Source organism: Lepus europaeus, chromosome 3 (genome assembly GCF_033115175.1).
Source record: "Lepus europaeus isolate LE1 chromosome 3, mLepTim1.pri, whole genome shotgun sequence".
Classification (NCBI taxonomy): domain Eukaryota; kingdom Metazoa; phylum Chordata; class Mammalia; order Lagomorpha; family Leporidae; genus Lepus; species Lepus europaeus.
The window spans coordinates 3580666-3599180 of record NC_084829.1 but is presented as its reverse complement, the minus strand read 5'-3'; the positions used below and the strand labels follow the sequence as shown (position 1 = coordinate 3599180).

The following is an 18515-nucleotide window of genomic DNA, read 5'->3' as shown; positions in this document are numbered from 1 at the left end:
CATCACTGGGCATGGTCCATGGGTCATCACAGGGCTCTGTGGCCACCTGCTGTCTATGCATTAGGGCATATTTAAGACAATCAGCCAGGGGCTAGTGTTGTGGTGTAGTGGGTAAAGCCACTGCCTGCAGTGCAGGCATCCCATATAGATGCCAATTCGAATCCCAGCTGCTCCACTTCCGATCCAGCTCTCTGCTATGGCCTGGGAAAAGCAGTGGAAGATGGCCTAACTCCTCGGGCCCCTGGGAGACCCAGAAGAAGCTCCTAGCTTCCAGCTTCGGATCGCCCCAGCTCCAGCCATTGCAGTCATTTGAGGATGAACCAGCGGATGGAAGACCTCTCTTGGTCTGTCTGTACGTCAAAAAAAAGAAAAGCAAAACCAGCCAGTCTGACATCAAATGTACCTGGAGCCATCTGCTACACTCCTGTGGGGTTCAAAGCTTGTGTCTCCTTTCACTTAACCCCACAGATCTCCAAATGCCCTCAGCTGGACTCCCACCCTTGCACCCTACATTGTAAAGAAACTGGGATTTTTTTGCTTCCAGCCCTTGAGAGGTGAGCAGACTGGAAATCCACCAGCACCCATGGTTTCGACTCTGCCATTCTAGGGTCCCTGTTGAGTCTGTGCCCTGCACAACCTTGTCGGCTTCAGTCCGCTGGAATGTGCATGCCCTTGATGGTTCAGCAGGCCCCAAGGAGGGCCTCCGGGTGTCACTCACCTGCACTCAGCCATTGTCCTCAGAGCACAGCATGCTGCCAATGGGTGTTGGCCACAAGGTTTCTAAAAACAATGCTTATCTAGACTTATTTTAATAGTATTACTCTTTCATGCAACAACTGATTATACATATATGAACGTAAATGCTATATAATCTGATTTAGAGACAATAAAATGAATGCTTGGAGTATCCATGACCTGGCTTGGAAACAGACCAAGAACAAACCCCATTAAAGACCTGAATGCCTCTTCCTACCACATTACTCTTCTGAATATGTTGCTACCATTTTAGTACACGAGCGTGAATCCCCCACCGACTTATTTGGCAGTAGAAAGTGATACTTTGTATCCTCTTTCATGTCTCACTCAGCTTGAGAACTATGAGATGTGTATGTGGCATGTGTGTGCTTGAGGCTATTTTTTTTCCTAGACTGTAAGACTACCGATGCCTAATTCTGCACAGTAGAGTTTGGAAAGGGATGCTGACGCACATTGCACACCAGCAGCATGCACGTTCCCATGAATGCTTGGACCCTATCCAACCCTTGGGATTTCTCCTGGGCCGGTGGATGTAGAAAGGTGTAGCACTGTGCCCTAAATCTGCTGACAACATAATTAAGCTGGCATCTTAGCCTATGTTCGTTAACTGATTGTGTGTGTTCTCTTGTATGAAATAAACTTGTATTTGTGAGTACGTGAATACATGCGTGTGCACATTCTTTTATACAGCTATTTGGAGCCTTTATTCTTTGCTAATGAGAATCCAAGAATATAAATAGCCTTCAAAATACTGTTTGAGATTCATCGCCCAAGTTTTGAAAATGCAGTACCATCAGCCCTGTGTACCTGTGGGTTCCACAGGCTTGGGTTGAAAGGAGGGAAAAAACAAATCTCATTTGTACCAAAAACACGCAGACTTTTTTCTTGTTGTTATTCTATAAGCAACATGGGGTAACAACTGCTCACGTGACATTCACACTGCATTAGGTCTTATAAGTCATCCGGAGTGATCTGCAGGATCTGGCAGGATGTGTGTCAGTCGTATGTGTGTCAGTCGTATTAAATCGGACGCCAAGGAGCAGCCATTTTGTATCGGTGGGGCTCCCAGAACCGATCCCTCCCAGATACAAGGGACAACTGTATCTTAATTAACATTCAGCTTTAAGTACTTCTAAGAACTTCCATTGCAATTTCAACATATATCCATAAGTTATTGAAAAGAGGACAAATTTCTAGTTCTATATTTTCTTAGTTCTATTTTATGATTCCTATTTAATCACATTTTGATTAGAGTGCTTTCTTTGTGAATTTTTTGAAATTTCTTCAGAACATTTATATCGTCGATGAATGCTTGAGAAAAATACGAAATTTCCTAGTGCTGGGTGCAGTGATTTTTATATACCTAATAAATCCATCTTGCTCACATATGCGTTCTTTTAATTGAACCTGCTTGATTACCACTTACTAAGAGTTGAAATCTCCCACTCTGATAGACTTCTCATGTTCTTTTCATAGTTCAATGTTTGTTATATAATTCAAAATTATTTATGAAATATTTAGGAGCTTGGAATCAATATAACTTCATAATGAAATCATTATACAGAGACCTTTATCTCTAATAAATAATGGTTTTTGCTCTGTTGTCTCTTTTTTGATATTAATACAGCTATCCTGTCCTTTTTTTTCCTTTTTTTTTTTTTTTGACAGGCAGAGTGGACAGTGAGAGAGAGAGAGACAGAGAGAAAGGTCTTCCTTTGCCGTTGGTTCACCCTCCAATGGCCGCCGCGGTTGGCGCGCTGCGGCCGGCGCACCGCGCTGATCCGATGGCAGGAGCCAGGTGCTTATCCTGGTCTCCCATGGGGTGCAGGACCCAAGCACTTGGGCCATCCTCCACTGCACTCCCTGGCCACAGCAGATAGCTGGCCTGGAAGAGGGGCAACCGGGACAGGATCGGTGCCCCGACCGGGACTAGAACCCGGTGTGCCGGCGCCGCAAGGCGGAGGATTAGCCTAGTGAGCCGCGGCGCCGGCCCTGTCCTTTTTTTTAAAAGATTTTTATATTTATTTTTATTTGAGAGGTAGAATTACAGACAGAGAGAGGGAGAGATAGAAAGAAAGGTCTTCCATCTGCTGGTTCACTCCCCAAATGGCCTCAATGGCCAGAGCTAAGCTGATCCAAAGCCAGGAACCAGGAGCTTCTTCAGGGTCTGCCACCCAGGTGCAGGGGCCCAAGCACTTGAACCATCTTCCGCTGCTTTCCCAGGCCATCAGCAGAGAGCTGGATTGAAGAGGACCAGCCAGGACACAACCCATATGGGATGCCAGCACTGCAGATGGAGGCTTAGCCCACTATGCCACAGCACCCCCTCTGTCTTCTTTTGAGTTAGTATTTTATTGGTATATTTATGCTCTCTTTTTACCATTACTTATCATTGTTTGAAATATATCTCTGTAAACTACAGATAGCTAACTGTAATTTTAAATCTCTTTTGACTCTTTTAACACTTATTTATTTACTATATTTTGAGATTACAGATACATTCAAGCTATTCATATTTTATACCTACAAGTTGTCTTACTTTTACTGTTCTTAAATTCATATTTTCTTTTAGATAATCATATTTTATTCTCACTCCATTTTTCCCTTTTTTAAAAGATTTATTTATTTATTTATTTGAAAGGCAGAGTTACAGAGAAGCAGAGGCAGAGAGAGAGAGAGAGAGAGTCTTCCATCCGCTGGTTCACTCCCTAGATGGCTGCAACAGCCGGAGCTGCGCCGATCAGAAGCCAGGAGCCAGGAGCTTCTTCTGGGTCTCCCACACAGGTGCAGAGGCCCAAGAACTTGGAGCATCTTCTACTGCTTTCCCAGGCCATAACACAGAGCTGGACTGGAAGAGGAGCAGCCGGGACTTGAACTGGCTCCCAAAAGGGATGCTGGCACTGGAGGTGGTGGCTTTACCTGCTACGCCACAGCACTGGCCCCCCCATTTTTCTCTATTAATTTGGTCCTTGATTTCTATTATTTTAATGCTTCCTCTTGAAACTTGAGTACACATCTACTTAAAATCTAAAGTTAATCATTAAGTATTATTACACCCTCCATCTAATGTTATCATTGCCCAGCGTTTATGGCTGTACTGACTGTTAAACTGTGAGCCAGAGTGTCTGTCACTGTTTTACAGTCACTGTTCAGACTCACCCACATTTACCGTCTCCTTTGTTCTCCACTTCCTCTTGCAATTCAGACCTTCCGTCCCTGCCCAGTCGTCGCCATTCCAACAGCAACACAATTCCCTGAAATTCCTTCGGTAAAGTCTGTTCATAGAAAACTGCATTTCTTGATTTTGTTATATTTTTTATGCTAATAGTTGAAGGAGAAGTCTAGATTTACAGTTACTTTTTCCGTCAACATATTGTTGATGCCCTTCCACTGTTCTTGGTTTCCATTGCTGCTGCTGAGAAATCTGTTGTCAGCTGAGCTGTTTTTCCCTCATGGGTGACCTATCTGTTCCTTGCATTTTCTTTTGTGTCACCACACTGTGTCTGGATACTGGTTTTGTTTTATTTATCCTCCTTGAGATATGTAACACTTACTAAATCTGAGTACTAATATCTTTTTTTTAATTTATTTTTTATTTTTTATTTTTTTGACAGGCAGAGTGGACGTGAGAGAGACAGAGACAGAGAGAAAGGTCTTCCTTTTGCCGTTGGTTCACCCTCCAATGGCCGCTGCGGCCGGCGCATCTCACTGATCCGAAGCCAGGAGCCAGGTGCTTCCTCCTGGTCTCCCATGCGGGTGCAGGGCCCAAGCACTTGGGCCATCCTCCACTGCACTCCCGGCCACAGCAGAGAGCTGGCCTGGAAGAGGGGCAACCGGGACAGAATCCGGCGCCCCGACCGGGACTAGAACCCAGTATGCTGGTGCCGCAGGTGGAGGATTAGCCTGTTGAGCCACGGCGCCGGCCTCTTTTATAAATCCCGAAGACCCCTAGCTCTTGTCTGTTTGAAATATGGAGTTCCTCCATTTCCTCATTCTAGAAATCCAAATAAAAATACTCCATCCTCAAGCCTCTTCACCCTTCGTTCTATCCATTTCATTCCTTATTTGTTCAAATTTTTAGGTTCACTAATTCTCCATCTGTATCTAACCTACTGTTTAACCTTCCTAGCGAGTCTTTAACTTTAATGTCTATATATTTAAATTCTAGAAGTTCTATTCAATTACTTGCAAAATTGAGAGGCACAGAAACAGAGAGAGAGAGCTCCCATCTGACGCCTCACTTCCCAATGCTTGCAATGGCTGGGCAAGGCCAAAACCAGGAGAGCTATGAATGCAACCTGTGTCTCCCAAGTGGACAGCAGAGACCCAATCACTTGAGCAATCACCTGACACCTCCCAGGGCGCACATTAGTAGGAACTTGAAGTCAGGTGTGGAGCTGGAACTCCAACCCACGCACTCTGAAATGGGACTCGGGCATCTTAACTGCCAGGCCACACGCCCACCCCATGTACCCAGATTTTTTAAAATGGGTCTGATCACCTGCACATGTCTTTCTTTAAACATTTTATGCATGGTTATTTTGTATTACATATTTCACAACGCCAGTATTGATCCTCACGAGTGATTAGAATTTGTTGCTTGGTGTTTTCATTTATCCCCAGCCACGATGTTTTGTTTCCTTGTGTGTTTGGTGACTGGGGAGGGCTTATGTTCGGCAGATCTTCCCCAGGAGGAATCCTGGCAGGCAAGAGGTGTTTTCTCCAGAGACAATTTCTGTTTACTTTTCTGTACTAAGGTTGCTGTCATTTGGGGCCACTGGATTTCTCCCCAGTTTGCAGACGTAGACCGAACCAATTCCAATCCAAGACCCTATGGTGCAGGAGTGGAGAGTGAGACAGAAGGGTTACCTGGCTGCTTCCCCTTCAGGGCCCACCTGTTCATGAAGGTGGGGAGCTTGGATGCAGGGTCTCAGATAAGCTGCTCATACACCCGAGGTCTAGTCTTGTTAAGCTGTTGGTATCAATGTTAGGACCCTCAGGCAGCCTGAGACCACACCTGCTTACCACTCTGCCCTCAGCAACTAGTTTTTTTGCTGTTGTGAGGTGGGAGGTTGGAGGGATGTATTTGGCTATTTCCCTCGGTTTCCTGTAATCTTGGTGATGTATTTAAACATGTATTTGTTGTGATTTCTCTAGCGTCTAGGTTGTATTGCAGGAGGGCTTCTCAGAACATTGTCTGCCACAGAGCAGAAAACAAGCCATTATATGGCAAGTCCAAGTGGCTGCACTAATTTACATTCCCACTGACAGCGTGTGTAAGTGTTCCCCTTTGTCCACATCCTCAGCATTTGTTACTCTCTGTGTTTTGGAGTTCAGCAATTCCGACCGGGTGAGGTGATAACTCATTGTGTTTTTGATTTGCATTTCCTGATGGCTATGATTTTGAGTAGTTTTTCATTTATTTGATGACCATTTGTATTTCTTCTTTTGAGAACTATTGAAGTCCTTTGCTCATTTCTCCACTGGACTGGCTGGTGTTTTGCTGTTGTTGCCATGAGCTTTGTAAGTTTCTGATGTATTTGGAGTATTAATCCTGTGTCAGATAGGTGGTTGGAGATACTTTTTCCCATTCTGTTGGGTGTGTCTTCACTCTATTGATCATTTGCTTTGCTCTGCAAAAGCTGGGTTTGACGTAGTCCCATTTGTTTGGTTTTTCTTTTGTTGCTTGTGCTTTGGGGGTCTTGTCCCAGGAGTCATCCCCTACAACAGCAAATTAGAATGTTTCCCCTACACCAGTGAATTAGAGTGTTTCCCTACATTTTCTCCCAGCAGCTTTGTAGTCTCAGGTCTTAAATTTGGGTCTTTTACCCATCTTGAGTTGATTTTGAATATGGTAATAGGTATGTATGTGTGATAGGCAATTTCATTCTTCTACATACATAAATCCAGTTTTATCAGCACCATTTATTGAAGAGATTAACCTTACTCCACTGTATGGTCCGAGCACTCAAATCAGTTGGGTGTATGTGGTTAATTTCTGGGCTCTCTGTTCTGTTCTATTGATCTACATATCAGTTTTTATGCCAGTATCAAGCTGTTTTTAATTACTATAGCTTTGTAGTATGCTTTGAAATTGGGTATTGTGATGCCTCCACCTCGGTTTTTCTTGCTCAGGATTGCTTTGGCTATTTGGGGTCTTTTGTGATTCCATACAAATTTTAGGATTGTTTTTCCTAACTCTGTAAAGAATGCCATCGGCACTTTGATAGGAACTGCATTGAATCTATAAATTACTTTAGGTAGAATAGTAATTTTAATGGTATTGATTCTTCTGATCCATGAGCAAGGAACACCTTTCCAACTTAGTGTCCTTGCTGATTTCTTTCATCAATGTTTGATAATTTCCATTGCAGACATCTTTCACTCCTTTGGTTAAACTTATTCCTAATATTTTATTTTCTTTTGTAGCTATTGTGAATGGGATTTCTCTGTGAGTTCATCATTAGAATACAAAAAAGCTACTTTTTTGGTGTGTGTTTATTTTGTGACCTGTAACTTTACTGGTTGATCAATTGTAACAGCTTTTCGGTAGAGTTTTTGTTTATCCATGTAAAACATCACATCATCAGAAAACACGGACAATTTGACTCCCTCTTTTCCAATTTTGATGCCCTTTCTTTCTCCTCCCTGATTGCTCTTGCTAAAGCTTCCAGTCTTATACTGAACAAGAGTCATGAAAGTGGACATCCCTGCCTTGTTCCACATCAAGAAACATATCCATATTGCTGCAGATAGTTTTGTAAAATTTGTTTTATACCTGTCAAACCAATGATTAAGAATGTTATAAAACTAGGGGTTTTTTTAAAAATTTTTTATTTACTTGAAAGGCAAAGTTACAGAAAGAATCTTCAATCTACTGGTTCACTCCCCAGATGGTGGCAACAGCCGGGCCTGGGCCAGGCTGATGCCCAAGAGCCTGGAGCTTCTTCTCAGTCTCCCTTGTGTGCGCAGGGGCCCAAGCACTTGGGCCACCTTCCATTGCCTTCCCAGGCCATTAGCAGGGAGCTGGATCAGAAGTGGAGCAGCTGGGACTGGAACCAGTGCTCATATGGGGTGCCGGCATTGCAGGTGGTGGCTTTATCCGGCCTCTATACTACTATAGTTTTAATCTGAGATTACTTTAAAATTTACAGTAAATGAATGAAATGGTCATTTTGCCATTCAATTATTGTTTATAGCCATTGTCTATATTCCCACCATACTAGCATCTTTTTGCTTTTTATTAAACTGACTTGGTGAAGTATTAAGCCTTTTTATTGTAATTTAAAAATATATCATCTCAAAAGCTAAAAAGAAAAATAAAAGACAAGGAGAAGGAAAGATGGTGGGAGGGAGAAGGGGAGGGAGGGAGTAGGAAAGGGAATATCACTATGTTCTTAGAATTCTATGTACGGGGGCCAGTGCTATGGTGCAGTGGGTTAACGCCCTGGCCTGAAGTGCCGGTATCCCATATGGGCGCTGGTTCTAATCCCGGCTGCTCCTCTTCCGATCCAGCTCTCTGCTATGGCCTAGGAAAGCAGTAGAGGATGGCCCAAGTCCTTAGGCCCCTGCACTCGTGTGGGAGACCTGGAGGAAGCTTCTGGCTCCTGGCTTTGGATCGGCCTAGCTCCAGCTGTTGCCGCCATCTGGGGAGTGAACCAGTGGATGGAAGACCTCTCTCTCTGTCTCTTTCTCTCTGTAACTCTGCTGTCAAATAAATAAAATAAATCTTAAAAAAAAAAAAGAATTCTATCTACAAATCACACTGAATCTGCCAAAAACTAATTAAAATTAAAATAAATAAACCCTGTTCCTGAGATCTCAGCGAAACCATGATTTATGGAGGACTGAGCACCTGTTGGCACCTGGCACATAAGGTGAGTGACTGCACAAGACCAGCCTCCCTGCCTCGCAACTGGGGAAACCAAGGCCTGGAGATGTCGATGACCTGCTCGGGGCCACTCCTCCAGGCACTGGCAGAACTGGGTCTGGACGCACGACGCTGCATCCGCCCGGGCCCACCTATAACTTTCGGCAGAACATTTCTCCTCTTCTTTTCCTACCCTTTACTAGATACCACACACTCCATCCAGTTCGTGAGAAAGAGTTTGATATATTATACTACTTTGAATCTGATTTTAATTCTGATGTGCCCATATGAATGTCTTTATACTAAAATCATATTCCAGAGGCCAGCACTGTGGCATAGCAGGTAAAGCCACCGCCTGCAGTGCCAGCATCCCTTATGGGCACCAGTTCGAGTCCTGGCTGCTCCACTTCTGTTCCAGCTCTCTGCTGTGGCCTGGAAAAGCAGAAGATGGGCCAAGTCCTTGGGTCCCTGCACCGGCGTGGGAGACCTGGAAGAAGTTCCTGGTGGGGAACGTCTGCTCCGTGGGCTGCATAAGGTCCACGAAATAATTGGTCTGGCCCTGCCAAGGCAACCACGGACAGGACATGGAATTCAATGAATCTACACAGGCTGATAATTCTATATGGCCGTGAATGACATCTAAATACCCAAACAGGAGGCTGCTGCTGTGGCACAAGAGGTTAAGCCTCTGCCCACAGTGCCCGCATCGCATTCAGGTAGCGGTTCGAATGCCAGCTGCTCTACTTCTGATCCATCTCCCTGCTAATGCAGCTGGGAAAAGCAGCAGCAGATGGCCCAAGTACCTGGGCCCCTGCACCACGTGGGCCACCCAGTATTAGCTCCTGACTCCTGGTTTCAGCCTGGCATAGGCCCAGCCATTGCAGCCATTTGGGGCGTGAACCAGCAGATGGAAGAATCTTTAAAAAAATAAAATACCTAATGGCTCTTGGCAGAAGAAAGGTTCCCCACTCCTGATTAAGCAAAAAGGCAATGAACTGCCTCACACAACCAGAGAACTGCAAAATTCAACTCTGCTTCCAGCAGATGGACCCAGGTGTTCTAAGGCGTGATTCGACGCTGTCTACGTAGCCTGAACAAGCTCTCAGTGAGGGCTTTCTCGGCGCGCGGATGTTCAATGGTGCGACTGTCACCACCTCCAGCTCTCCCAGCAGCAGACTTTCCTGTGAGGTCCACTTGGCCCCTAAGTCTAATCTCATTAAAGCTGAGAGCCAGGGCTGCAGTTACTGCTGGGCCATAGAACATCAATTGGCCAATGCTCTCATGAAAACCACAAGGTTAGGAAAAGGGCGGATTCCCAGAGGAAAACCAGGGTGTGACTGGGAAGTAGCTCCCCGGGGCACGGTCAGGGGCACCGAGCACTGAAGAGCAGGGCAGAGTGGCCTTGGCCTTCAGCATGGACTGGAGATGTCCAGAGCAGGCAGAGCCAGCCAGCCCTGGGCCAGGCGGGACACAACAGGCAGCGAAGACCCGGGTGGGAAGGAAGAGTCTACTGAACAGGTACAAATGCAGGGGTTGTGGGGAGACACCCAGACAAAGTGTCACCCGGAAGCCCAGGGGAAAAAGCCGTCTCTGGGCAGCAGCCCTGGACAAGAAGGCTTGGTCTGCCCGAGATCACCAGGCGCTCACTGCTACCGGCAAGCCCGTTATGCTTCTCAGAAAAGGAACCCTGGTCCCCTGCCCTCATGCAGCACACTGAGAAACCTCCATGAGCAAACGCTCCCCCCACTCATCCCCAAGAGAAGGGAAAGGAAGGCTTCCTGCTGGAGGCAGAAACACCAGTGTGCACCTGTCAGGTTGCCCCAGACGGGGCCATGGAGAAAGACTTGTACACGGCCACATCCTCAGACAGGACCTGGGTCCTAGTCCGGCTTCACAGAGACACCACGCAGCGGCGGCGGCAGCTCTGCAGCTGCTGTGGGTCTGCGTTCATGCTTCTGGCTGATGGTAGAAGACGCACAGTGCATGTGCAGGGGGTCAGGTTCCCAGATCAGGGGGGACGGGGAGCTCAGGGACGTGCACGGACCCCAGGGAGCAGCTCGCCCCCACCACAAGCATCGGCTTCGTGAGTTGTCATCATCAAAGGGTTCCATCCTGAGGATGTGCAGGGTGGCCATGGCCGCTGAGCCAAACTTGAGGAGAGCTCCAGTTACAGTCGAGGCTGGACCTACCAGGCAGCCCCTTCTCTCTGCAGCCTCCACCCCTCTGGGTCGGGGAGGAATGAAGGCCCGGCTGACTGCTGCATCCAAACCTTGCTTGGAAGAGGGTTTGGTGGCTGACATCCTGTCCATGAATGGGCTGAGGCTCTGGCTGATCTGCTTGAAGACTCCAAGCCCGAGAGGGTGAGGGGCTTCTTCCCTCTGCCTGAGGCCGACAGAGGCATCCAGCCCTGCACGCCCAGGATGCGTGCTCCGTGAGCTGCACGGGCAGGGAACAAAGACCCTGCATGTCATCAGGACGTGTGCAGGGGTCAGCAGTGTGGCGCAGCGGTTTAAGCTGCCGCCTGATGCCAGCATCCCCTAGTGAAACGCTGGCTCGAGTCTCTGCTGCTCTGCTTCCAAACTGGCTTCCTGTGACTGGGCTTGGGGAGGCACCAGAAGGTGGCCCCAAGTGTGTGGGCCTCTGCGCCCTACATGGGAAACCCAGAAGCAGTTCCTGGCTCTTGGCTTCCACCTGGTCCGGCTCTGGCTGCTGCAGCCATTTGGGGAGTGAACCAGCAGATGGAAGACCTCTCCCTCTGTCTCTCCACCTCTCTATCTTTCAAATAACCCAATATTTAAAAATAAAAGATGTGTGAAAAAACGGGACATGGGGGAAGACTGTAAGGATGCTTCAGGAAGAGGCTAGAGGAGAGGCCTTGCCACAGGGGCCCGCGGGGCCACCCCAGGGGCTTGAGAACAAGAACCCCTCAGAGCGCCTCACGGAGCTGCCGTCCAGGGACGCCTTGGGAGAAGTCATCTCCAAAAAGGAACTCCAAGACGATTCTGAAAAGCAGCCAGAAGGTGGCGCCAAAAAATAAACAGGGGGGAAAATGATGGGGAAAAGGAGAAAATGGCTCCGATGTGCTCTGGGGAAGGTGTCGCAAGGACGGTGTTGGCTGAGAGCTTGATGGCTCCCAGGGAGGAGGAAGCACTTGAAGACGCGTGAGACAGGGCTCTGGGCTGACTCCCGGGGGAGCTGTGGTGAGTCTGATGAGGGGGACGGCCGGGGCTGCTGGGGAAGGTGAGGAAGAAGGGTCCCCGCGCAGGCAGCAGCTCCGTCCTCGGTAGAGAGGAAGGAGGGCGGGAGGCGCACGGTGATGACGGTGATGATCTCTGATGGCCTCAACTCGCTGCCACTTCTTTTTTTTAATTTTTATTTATTTACTGAGAGGCAGAGTTACAGAGAAGGAGAGACACGCAGAGAGAGGTCTTCCATGCGCTGGTTCAGATGGCTCCAATGGCCGGAGCTGGGCTCATCTGAAGCCAGGAGCCAGGAGCTTTTCTGAGTCTCCCATGCGGGTGCAGGGACTTGGGCCATCTTCTACTGCTTTCCCAGGCCACAGCTGGATCAGAAGAGGAGCAGCTGGGACTCGAACCGGCACTGCAGGCAGAGGCTTAGCCTACTACACCATGGCATTAGCCCCGAAACTTGATTCTTTCTTTTTTTTTTGGCAGGCAGAGTGGATAGTGAGAGAGAGACAGAGAGAAAGGTCTTCCTTTTTGCTGTTGGTTTACCCTCCAGTGGGCGCTGCGGCCGGCGCACCGCGCTGATCTGAAGCCAGGAACCAGGTGCTTCTCCTGGTCTCCCATGCGGGTACAGGGCCCAAGGACTTGGGCCATCCTCCACTGCCTTCCCGAGCCATAGCAGAGAGCTGGCCTGGTTGAGGGGCAACTGGGATAGAATCCAGCGCCCCAACTGGGACTAGAATCCAGTGTGCTGGCGCCGCAGGCGGAGGATTAGCCTGTTGAGTCACGGCGCCGGCCGAAACTTGCTTCTAAGGAGATTCATCCAGCTACCTGTGTGGTGCTGAGCTCAGCGGGATTATGAGGAGTGTTACACAAGCGTGCACACAGCGGCAGACTGACATCCACTAAGGTTCTGAAGTTTCCATTGTGACGGGCACCTTGTGGTTTTAAATGTATGCTCGCCATTGTTCACTTAAAACTTCACAGTCATAAAGCAAGTGAAAAAAAGATGGAAGACATAAATCTAAACATAACACTAAAACAATGCTAAGAGGGAGGGGCGGGTGGGGCCAGCACTGTGGCATATCAGGTAAAGCCACCACCTGCAGTGCCAGCATCCCATATGGGCACCGGTTCGAGACCCAGCGGCTCCACTTCCAATCCAGCTCTCTGCTATGGCCTGGGAAAGCAGCAGAAGATGGCCCAAGTCCTTGGGTCCCTGCACCCATATGGGAGACCTGGAAGAAGCTCCTGGCTCCTGGCTTTGGATCAGCCCAGCTCCGGCCATTGCAGCCATCTGGGGAGTGAACCAGCAGATGGAAGACCTCTCTCTCTCTCTGCCTCTCAGTAATTTTGCATTTCAAATAAATAAATAAATCTTAAAAAAAGAGAGAGAGAGTAAGGAGTGGATGGAGAGAGGTTGGTCAAAGGCACAAAGTTATAGCCAGACAGGGGGAGAAGTCCCAGTGCCCTCCAGAGCAGTAGGGCGACTAGCTAATGATCGTTTATTGGGTATTTCAAAATGGCTGAGAGAGGATTTGCAATGTTCTCACCACAAAAAGTGTCTCAGGTAATACACAGGCTAATCACCCTGAATTGATCATTACACATTGTATACCTGTACCAAAATATCACACTGAACCCATAAATATTTACCGTTATGTGTCCATTTTTTAAAAAGCTCTGAATGGATTAAACTTTCCTATTAATAAAAGTAGAAACTCTCAAGTTGAGTCATGAAACAAAACCAAGTGGAAAAATAAACCCAACAAGCCCAGCTCCACGCCCAGAGAACTATCTGAAAATCAAAGTCACCATGAGACAGCGACAGATCCCAGAGAAAGGAAAACGTGGCTGAGTGACGATCAGTCAGAACAGGCGTCCGCAGAGCTGCTGACTACTGAACCACAGCCGGAAGACACCCCTCGCACACCCCACTAAATCCCACTGAGTGGCAGCACCGCCTGCGCCGTGCAGGTGCTTGGGTCCACGGAGCGTCAGTGCCCAAAGTACCAGGGGGGAGTGCACTGGATGGGCTCCTCCTGCCAGACGGTTTTCAGCCTCTGGGCCCAGGACGCCACCATGGCTTTTCTTTCTTCTTCTGATGCATACTCAGGAGCAAAACTGATCTGCGGGGCAAGGACCTTAAATCCACAGAAGTGCAGTGCGCCATGCTGGAGCCACAAAGGAAGAAAAGAACCCATTAGGAACTTTCCGTACCATACGAGAAAGTGATCAAAGAAAGTGTGAAACAGACCTTCCACACACTGTAAATCAACTCCACTGCTAGAGGCAGCTGAAAACTGGCTTCCCTAAAACCTCCGGGTGGGGTGAAGAACTCGGGGCAGGGGTCAGTGCTGTGGGGCAGCGGGTTAGGCCACGGTCTACTACACTGACATCCCATATGTGCGCTGGCTCGAGTTGTAGCTACTCCATTTCTGATCCAGCTCCTTGCTAATGCACCTGGGAAAGCAGCATCAGATGGCCCACGTCTTGGACCCCTGCACCCACAAGGGAGACCCAAATGATGCTCCTGGCTTCAGCCTGGCCCAGCCCTGGCCATTGTGGCCATTTGCAGAGTGGATGAGCAGATGAAAGATCTCTCTCTGTCTCTCCTTCTCTCTCTGTCTGTAATTCTGCCTTTCAAATAAATAATAAATATATATATTTTTTAAATAAAAAAGAACTTGGGGCAACTGGAATCCTCAAACCGAGATTCAACTGTAACCTTCGTTACGGATTCAGACACCAAATGTCACAGTTTTGATTCATCAGGCAAATTACAGTGCATTCAGACTAGGGATTACTCTAAAATAAGCTATTCTAGTTGCAATGTGCCACCATGGAAGACTGTTCAAGATATTATTTAAATGAAAACAATGGATTTTAAGCAGTATTGGTGGCATGCCATTTATAGGAGAATAAAGAACCTAATAATAAAAAGTCTCTATGTATATACATATATGGGCCCCAGGGAAGTACAACATATTATTAAAAGTGATAATTTCTGGCTGGCGCCGCAGCTCTCTAGGTTAATCCTCCACCTGCAGTGCTGGCACCCCGGGTTCTAGTCCCGGTTAGGGAGCCGGATTCTGTCCCAGTTGCTACTCTTCCAGTCCAGCTCTCTGCTGTGGCCCGGGAACGCAGTGGAGGATGGCCTAAGTGCTTGGGCCCTGCACCCCATGGGAGACCAGGAGGAAGCACCTGACTCCTGGCTTCGGATCAGCGCAGCGCACCGGCCATAGTGGCCATTTGGGGGGTGAACCAATGGAAGGAAGACCTTTCTCTCTGTCTCTCTCTCTCTCAGTAACTCTGCCTGTCAAAAAAAAAAAAAAAAAGTGATAATAATTTCTGAGAAGAGAGATTGAGGGGACGGACTTTTTATTTTTTTAATATTTCATATTGTCTCATTTTTCACAACAGTATATACTTTTGCAAAATTAAAAAAAAAGGTAAAGATTTTTCAAAAGCAAGAATTTAAGACTGGGTGACAATACGTGAGAGACCATTGGCCATGGAGAGATGGCACTCAGTCCTCTGTACCACTTCCTTCAAACCCCACACTTGCCTCTGACCTCAGCACCAGGTGGTCAGTGACCAGCCACACACCATTTGCTACATCTTCTTTTTCTCAGACAACATGACTTTGTCACTGGAAAACAGCTCAAAAACTGTAATCAGGATCAGTCAGAGAAATCAGCAAACAGACTTGGTAAAAAAAATAAAAATAAAAATCTGAAGTCAACAGCCTGCATCCATACACAAGTAATCTTAGAAGATACAACTGCGGTGGCATTGTGGGGCAGTGGGTAAAGTTGCTGCCTGCAGCACTGCCATCGCATATGATCACCGGTTCTACTCCCAACTACTCCACTTCCGATCCAGCTCCCTGCTAATGTGTCTGGGAAAGCAGTGGAGGACGGTCCAAGTGCTTGAGCCCCTGCCACCCACATGGGAGACCCAGATGAAGCTCCTGGCTCCAGCCTGGCCTGGCCATCTGGGGAGTGAACCAGCACATGAGAGATCTCTCCCTCTCTGTGTAATTCTGACTTTCAAATAAATAAATAAATAGAATCTTTAAAGAAAACAGAAGACAGAATTGGAGGGTCCCATTTACAACAAAGGCAAGCAATCAACCTAAAGATCCGTGCACACTACCCATACAAAGAAAATGTAATGTTCTGAAGACACAATGGGATTAATTTCACTGACAAATAATAAAAAACACCGACATCCCAGCAGACACACGGGCAGGCGGTGAACCCCGAGAGCTCACAGGAAGGGGAGCAGGCTCACACAGCTGGCTCTACGAACTCTGCTCCCGCCTTGACAAATGTCCCTGCACAGCTCTCTGGGTCTCCTTGAAGTCCTCGGCCTGGGTCAGGCTCCCCCTAGCCTCACCCCCAGCTCACATTCACCGCGGACCCCCTCGGCGGCCGGAGCTCATCCTGCCTGCTGCCTTGCCCTGGGCAGAGACAGCCACTCCTCGGCCACTTCTCAGGCACAGGGTGCACCGTAGGCAACATGGGGAACCCCTGGGAAAGCAGGCCTAGGAGGGGCTTGGAGCTGGCAGGCTGGGGAAGCTCGGAGTCCCAGGAGGAGGGTGGGGAGGTGGGCTTGCTTGTGGGCCCTTCTGTCCCCAGTGGGGGTCAGCACAGCTGCAGAGGCCAGCGTGGCCACTGGGAATGCAGGGCTCAGGGTACCTATTGCCAGGGCCTAACGGGCGCTGCCTTCACCAAGCGCCACTGGAGCCCATGGGGGCAGCTCTGTAGCTGCACTACTGAGCCTCCTTCATGATCTCTCTCTCTCTCTCTCTCTTACTCTCTCCTCTCTCTCTCTCTCTCTCTCTCTCTCTCTCTCACACACACACACTCACTCACTCACTCACTCACTCACTCATACCCCTTGGGACCAACCTAGCCCAAAAATCAGCTCTGTGCCCTGCCTCCGTGGATTCAAGCAATCGCAGGCTGAAACGATTTGGAAATCACACTGTGTCTGTACTGAACATGCAGAGGTGCTTCTCCGGTTACTGTGCCCTAAACAATACCGCCTAACAGCTGCTTCTGCAGTGCTGACATTGCCTGGGGGATCATGAGTAACCCAGAGATGATGTCAAGCATACAGGCGCATGTGTGCTGGTTCTAGACAAACACTGTGCCATTTTAGCCAAGGGACTTGAGCACCTGTGGATTCTGTATCCGCAGGGGCCTTGGAGCCCACTCCCACGGACACCCAGGGACAGCTGTGTGTTCACCTATGGGTCAGCCTCTCCACTGTCACCAAGTAAACATGAACGTGGGCAAAATGTTATGATTTTCTGTATCCAGACAGAGTCGAGATGGTGTGGAGAGGCAGCAGGTGCAACGCTGCCTCCCTCCCCCCCACCCGCCTTCACCCCCCCGAGACCGGCATACCTGGAGTGGCCACAAGAAGTACCGGAAATCGCCGCTGGCCCCAGTTTTTGTGTACATCTGAGCCGTGCCTCCCGTGGTCAGGGAAAGCAGGGCTAATTTACCCTGCAAGAGAGAAAGCAAATGCCAGGAGACGGCAAAAGTGCCGCCATGACTCCAGTCCCCAGGACTGCAGTGGCCAGGAGGGAGATGTGGGGTCAGGTCCCGCACGGATGCACCCACGCCACACTCCCGTTCCCGGCAGCCTACCCACAGGGCCCACGCATCCTAGCAGTCGGAGCCACCGCACCGCGAGGACAGAGGCCAACACGCGCCCAGACTTCTGGCAGGACGTAGGTGCCCGTGGCACAGTGTGAATGGCTGAGGAAGGAGGCGGGCGGGGCCCAGCGCACAGTGGCCACTCAGGAAATGGCAGTGGCATTCGTGGTGCAAGGCAGGTAGTGGTCACGGAGTCTGTTTTCCTCCTATGTACCTCTTATCTGAGGCGTTTTTAGAATTTAAAAAATTCACTTACTTTAGTAGGAAATCACTTTCCTAAGTTCATCACCCGGGAGCTGTTGCTGTGGCGTAGCAGGTTAAGCCACCATCTGCAGCCCCTGCATCCCACAGGGGCTCCGGTGGAGTCCCGGCTGCTCCACTTCCAATCCAGCTCCCTGCTGATGTGCCTGCGCAAGCACTAGAAGATGGCCCAGGTCCTTGGGCCCTACACCCATGGGGGAGGGCCTGATGAAGCACCTGGCTCAGGGCCCAGTCCTGGCTGCTGCAGCCATTTGGGAAGTGAATCAATGGAATGAAGATCTCTCTGTCTCCTCTCTCTCTAGCTCTGCCTTTCAAATATATAAATCAATTTTTAAAAAAAAAGAAAAAGAAATTCGTAGGCACCACGTGTCATGCATCTACCTGGTTCTAGGCATGCTCGCCCTGCAGTGTAGGTGACTCCATGATCTGCCTCACAGGTAGGCAGGTGCCCTCATGCAAGGCCAGGGCTGGACTTTGTATCAGGGAACAGATGGCCCCTCTGGAGCCAGGGCTGACTGCTGGGTCGCCCACGTCGAGTTGCCCACATTAGCCTTACCCAACACCTTGCCCCAGTCCCTACTTTGCCATGAGTGCAGTGGCTGTGCGTGTGCCTGTATTTCTCCCCCACACCAGCCAAAAAGCTCCAGGAATCTGTCAATCATGCTTTTCTCAGCTACATCAGCACCACAGTGGTTTGCGCATGGATTGCGCTCCACCAGCACTTGCTGAAAACAAGAGAGCAAACTGGAACTGGACAGGTACCCCCCTTCC

General features: G+C 48.8%; 1 protein-coding gene across 3 annotated transcripts in view; it reads right to left on the bottom strand.

Moving 5' to 3' along the window:
* Positions 1 to 18515, bottom strand: part of NQO2 (N-ribosyldihydronicotinamide:quinone dehydrogenase 2) — a 45262-nt gene that overhangs the window by 10982 nt on the left and 15765 nt on the right. For 2 of the 3 annotated variants that reach the window (XM_062183951.1, XM_062183942.1), the window contains 2 exons: positions 17229 to 17330; positions 13267 to 13985 (listed from right to left, as the gene is read on the bottom strand). In XM_062183951.1, coding sequence (XP_062039935.1) covers positions 13809 to 13985; positions 17229 to 17330 — 279 coding nt within the window. In that variant the 3' untranslated portion in view covers positions 13267 to 13808. Of the gene's footprint in view, positions 1 to 13266; positions 13986 to 17228; positions 17331 to 18515 lie in introns of those variants that run through there. The other variant, XM_062183961.1, reaches the window with a different exon arrangement.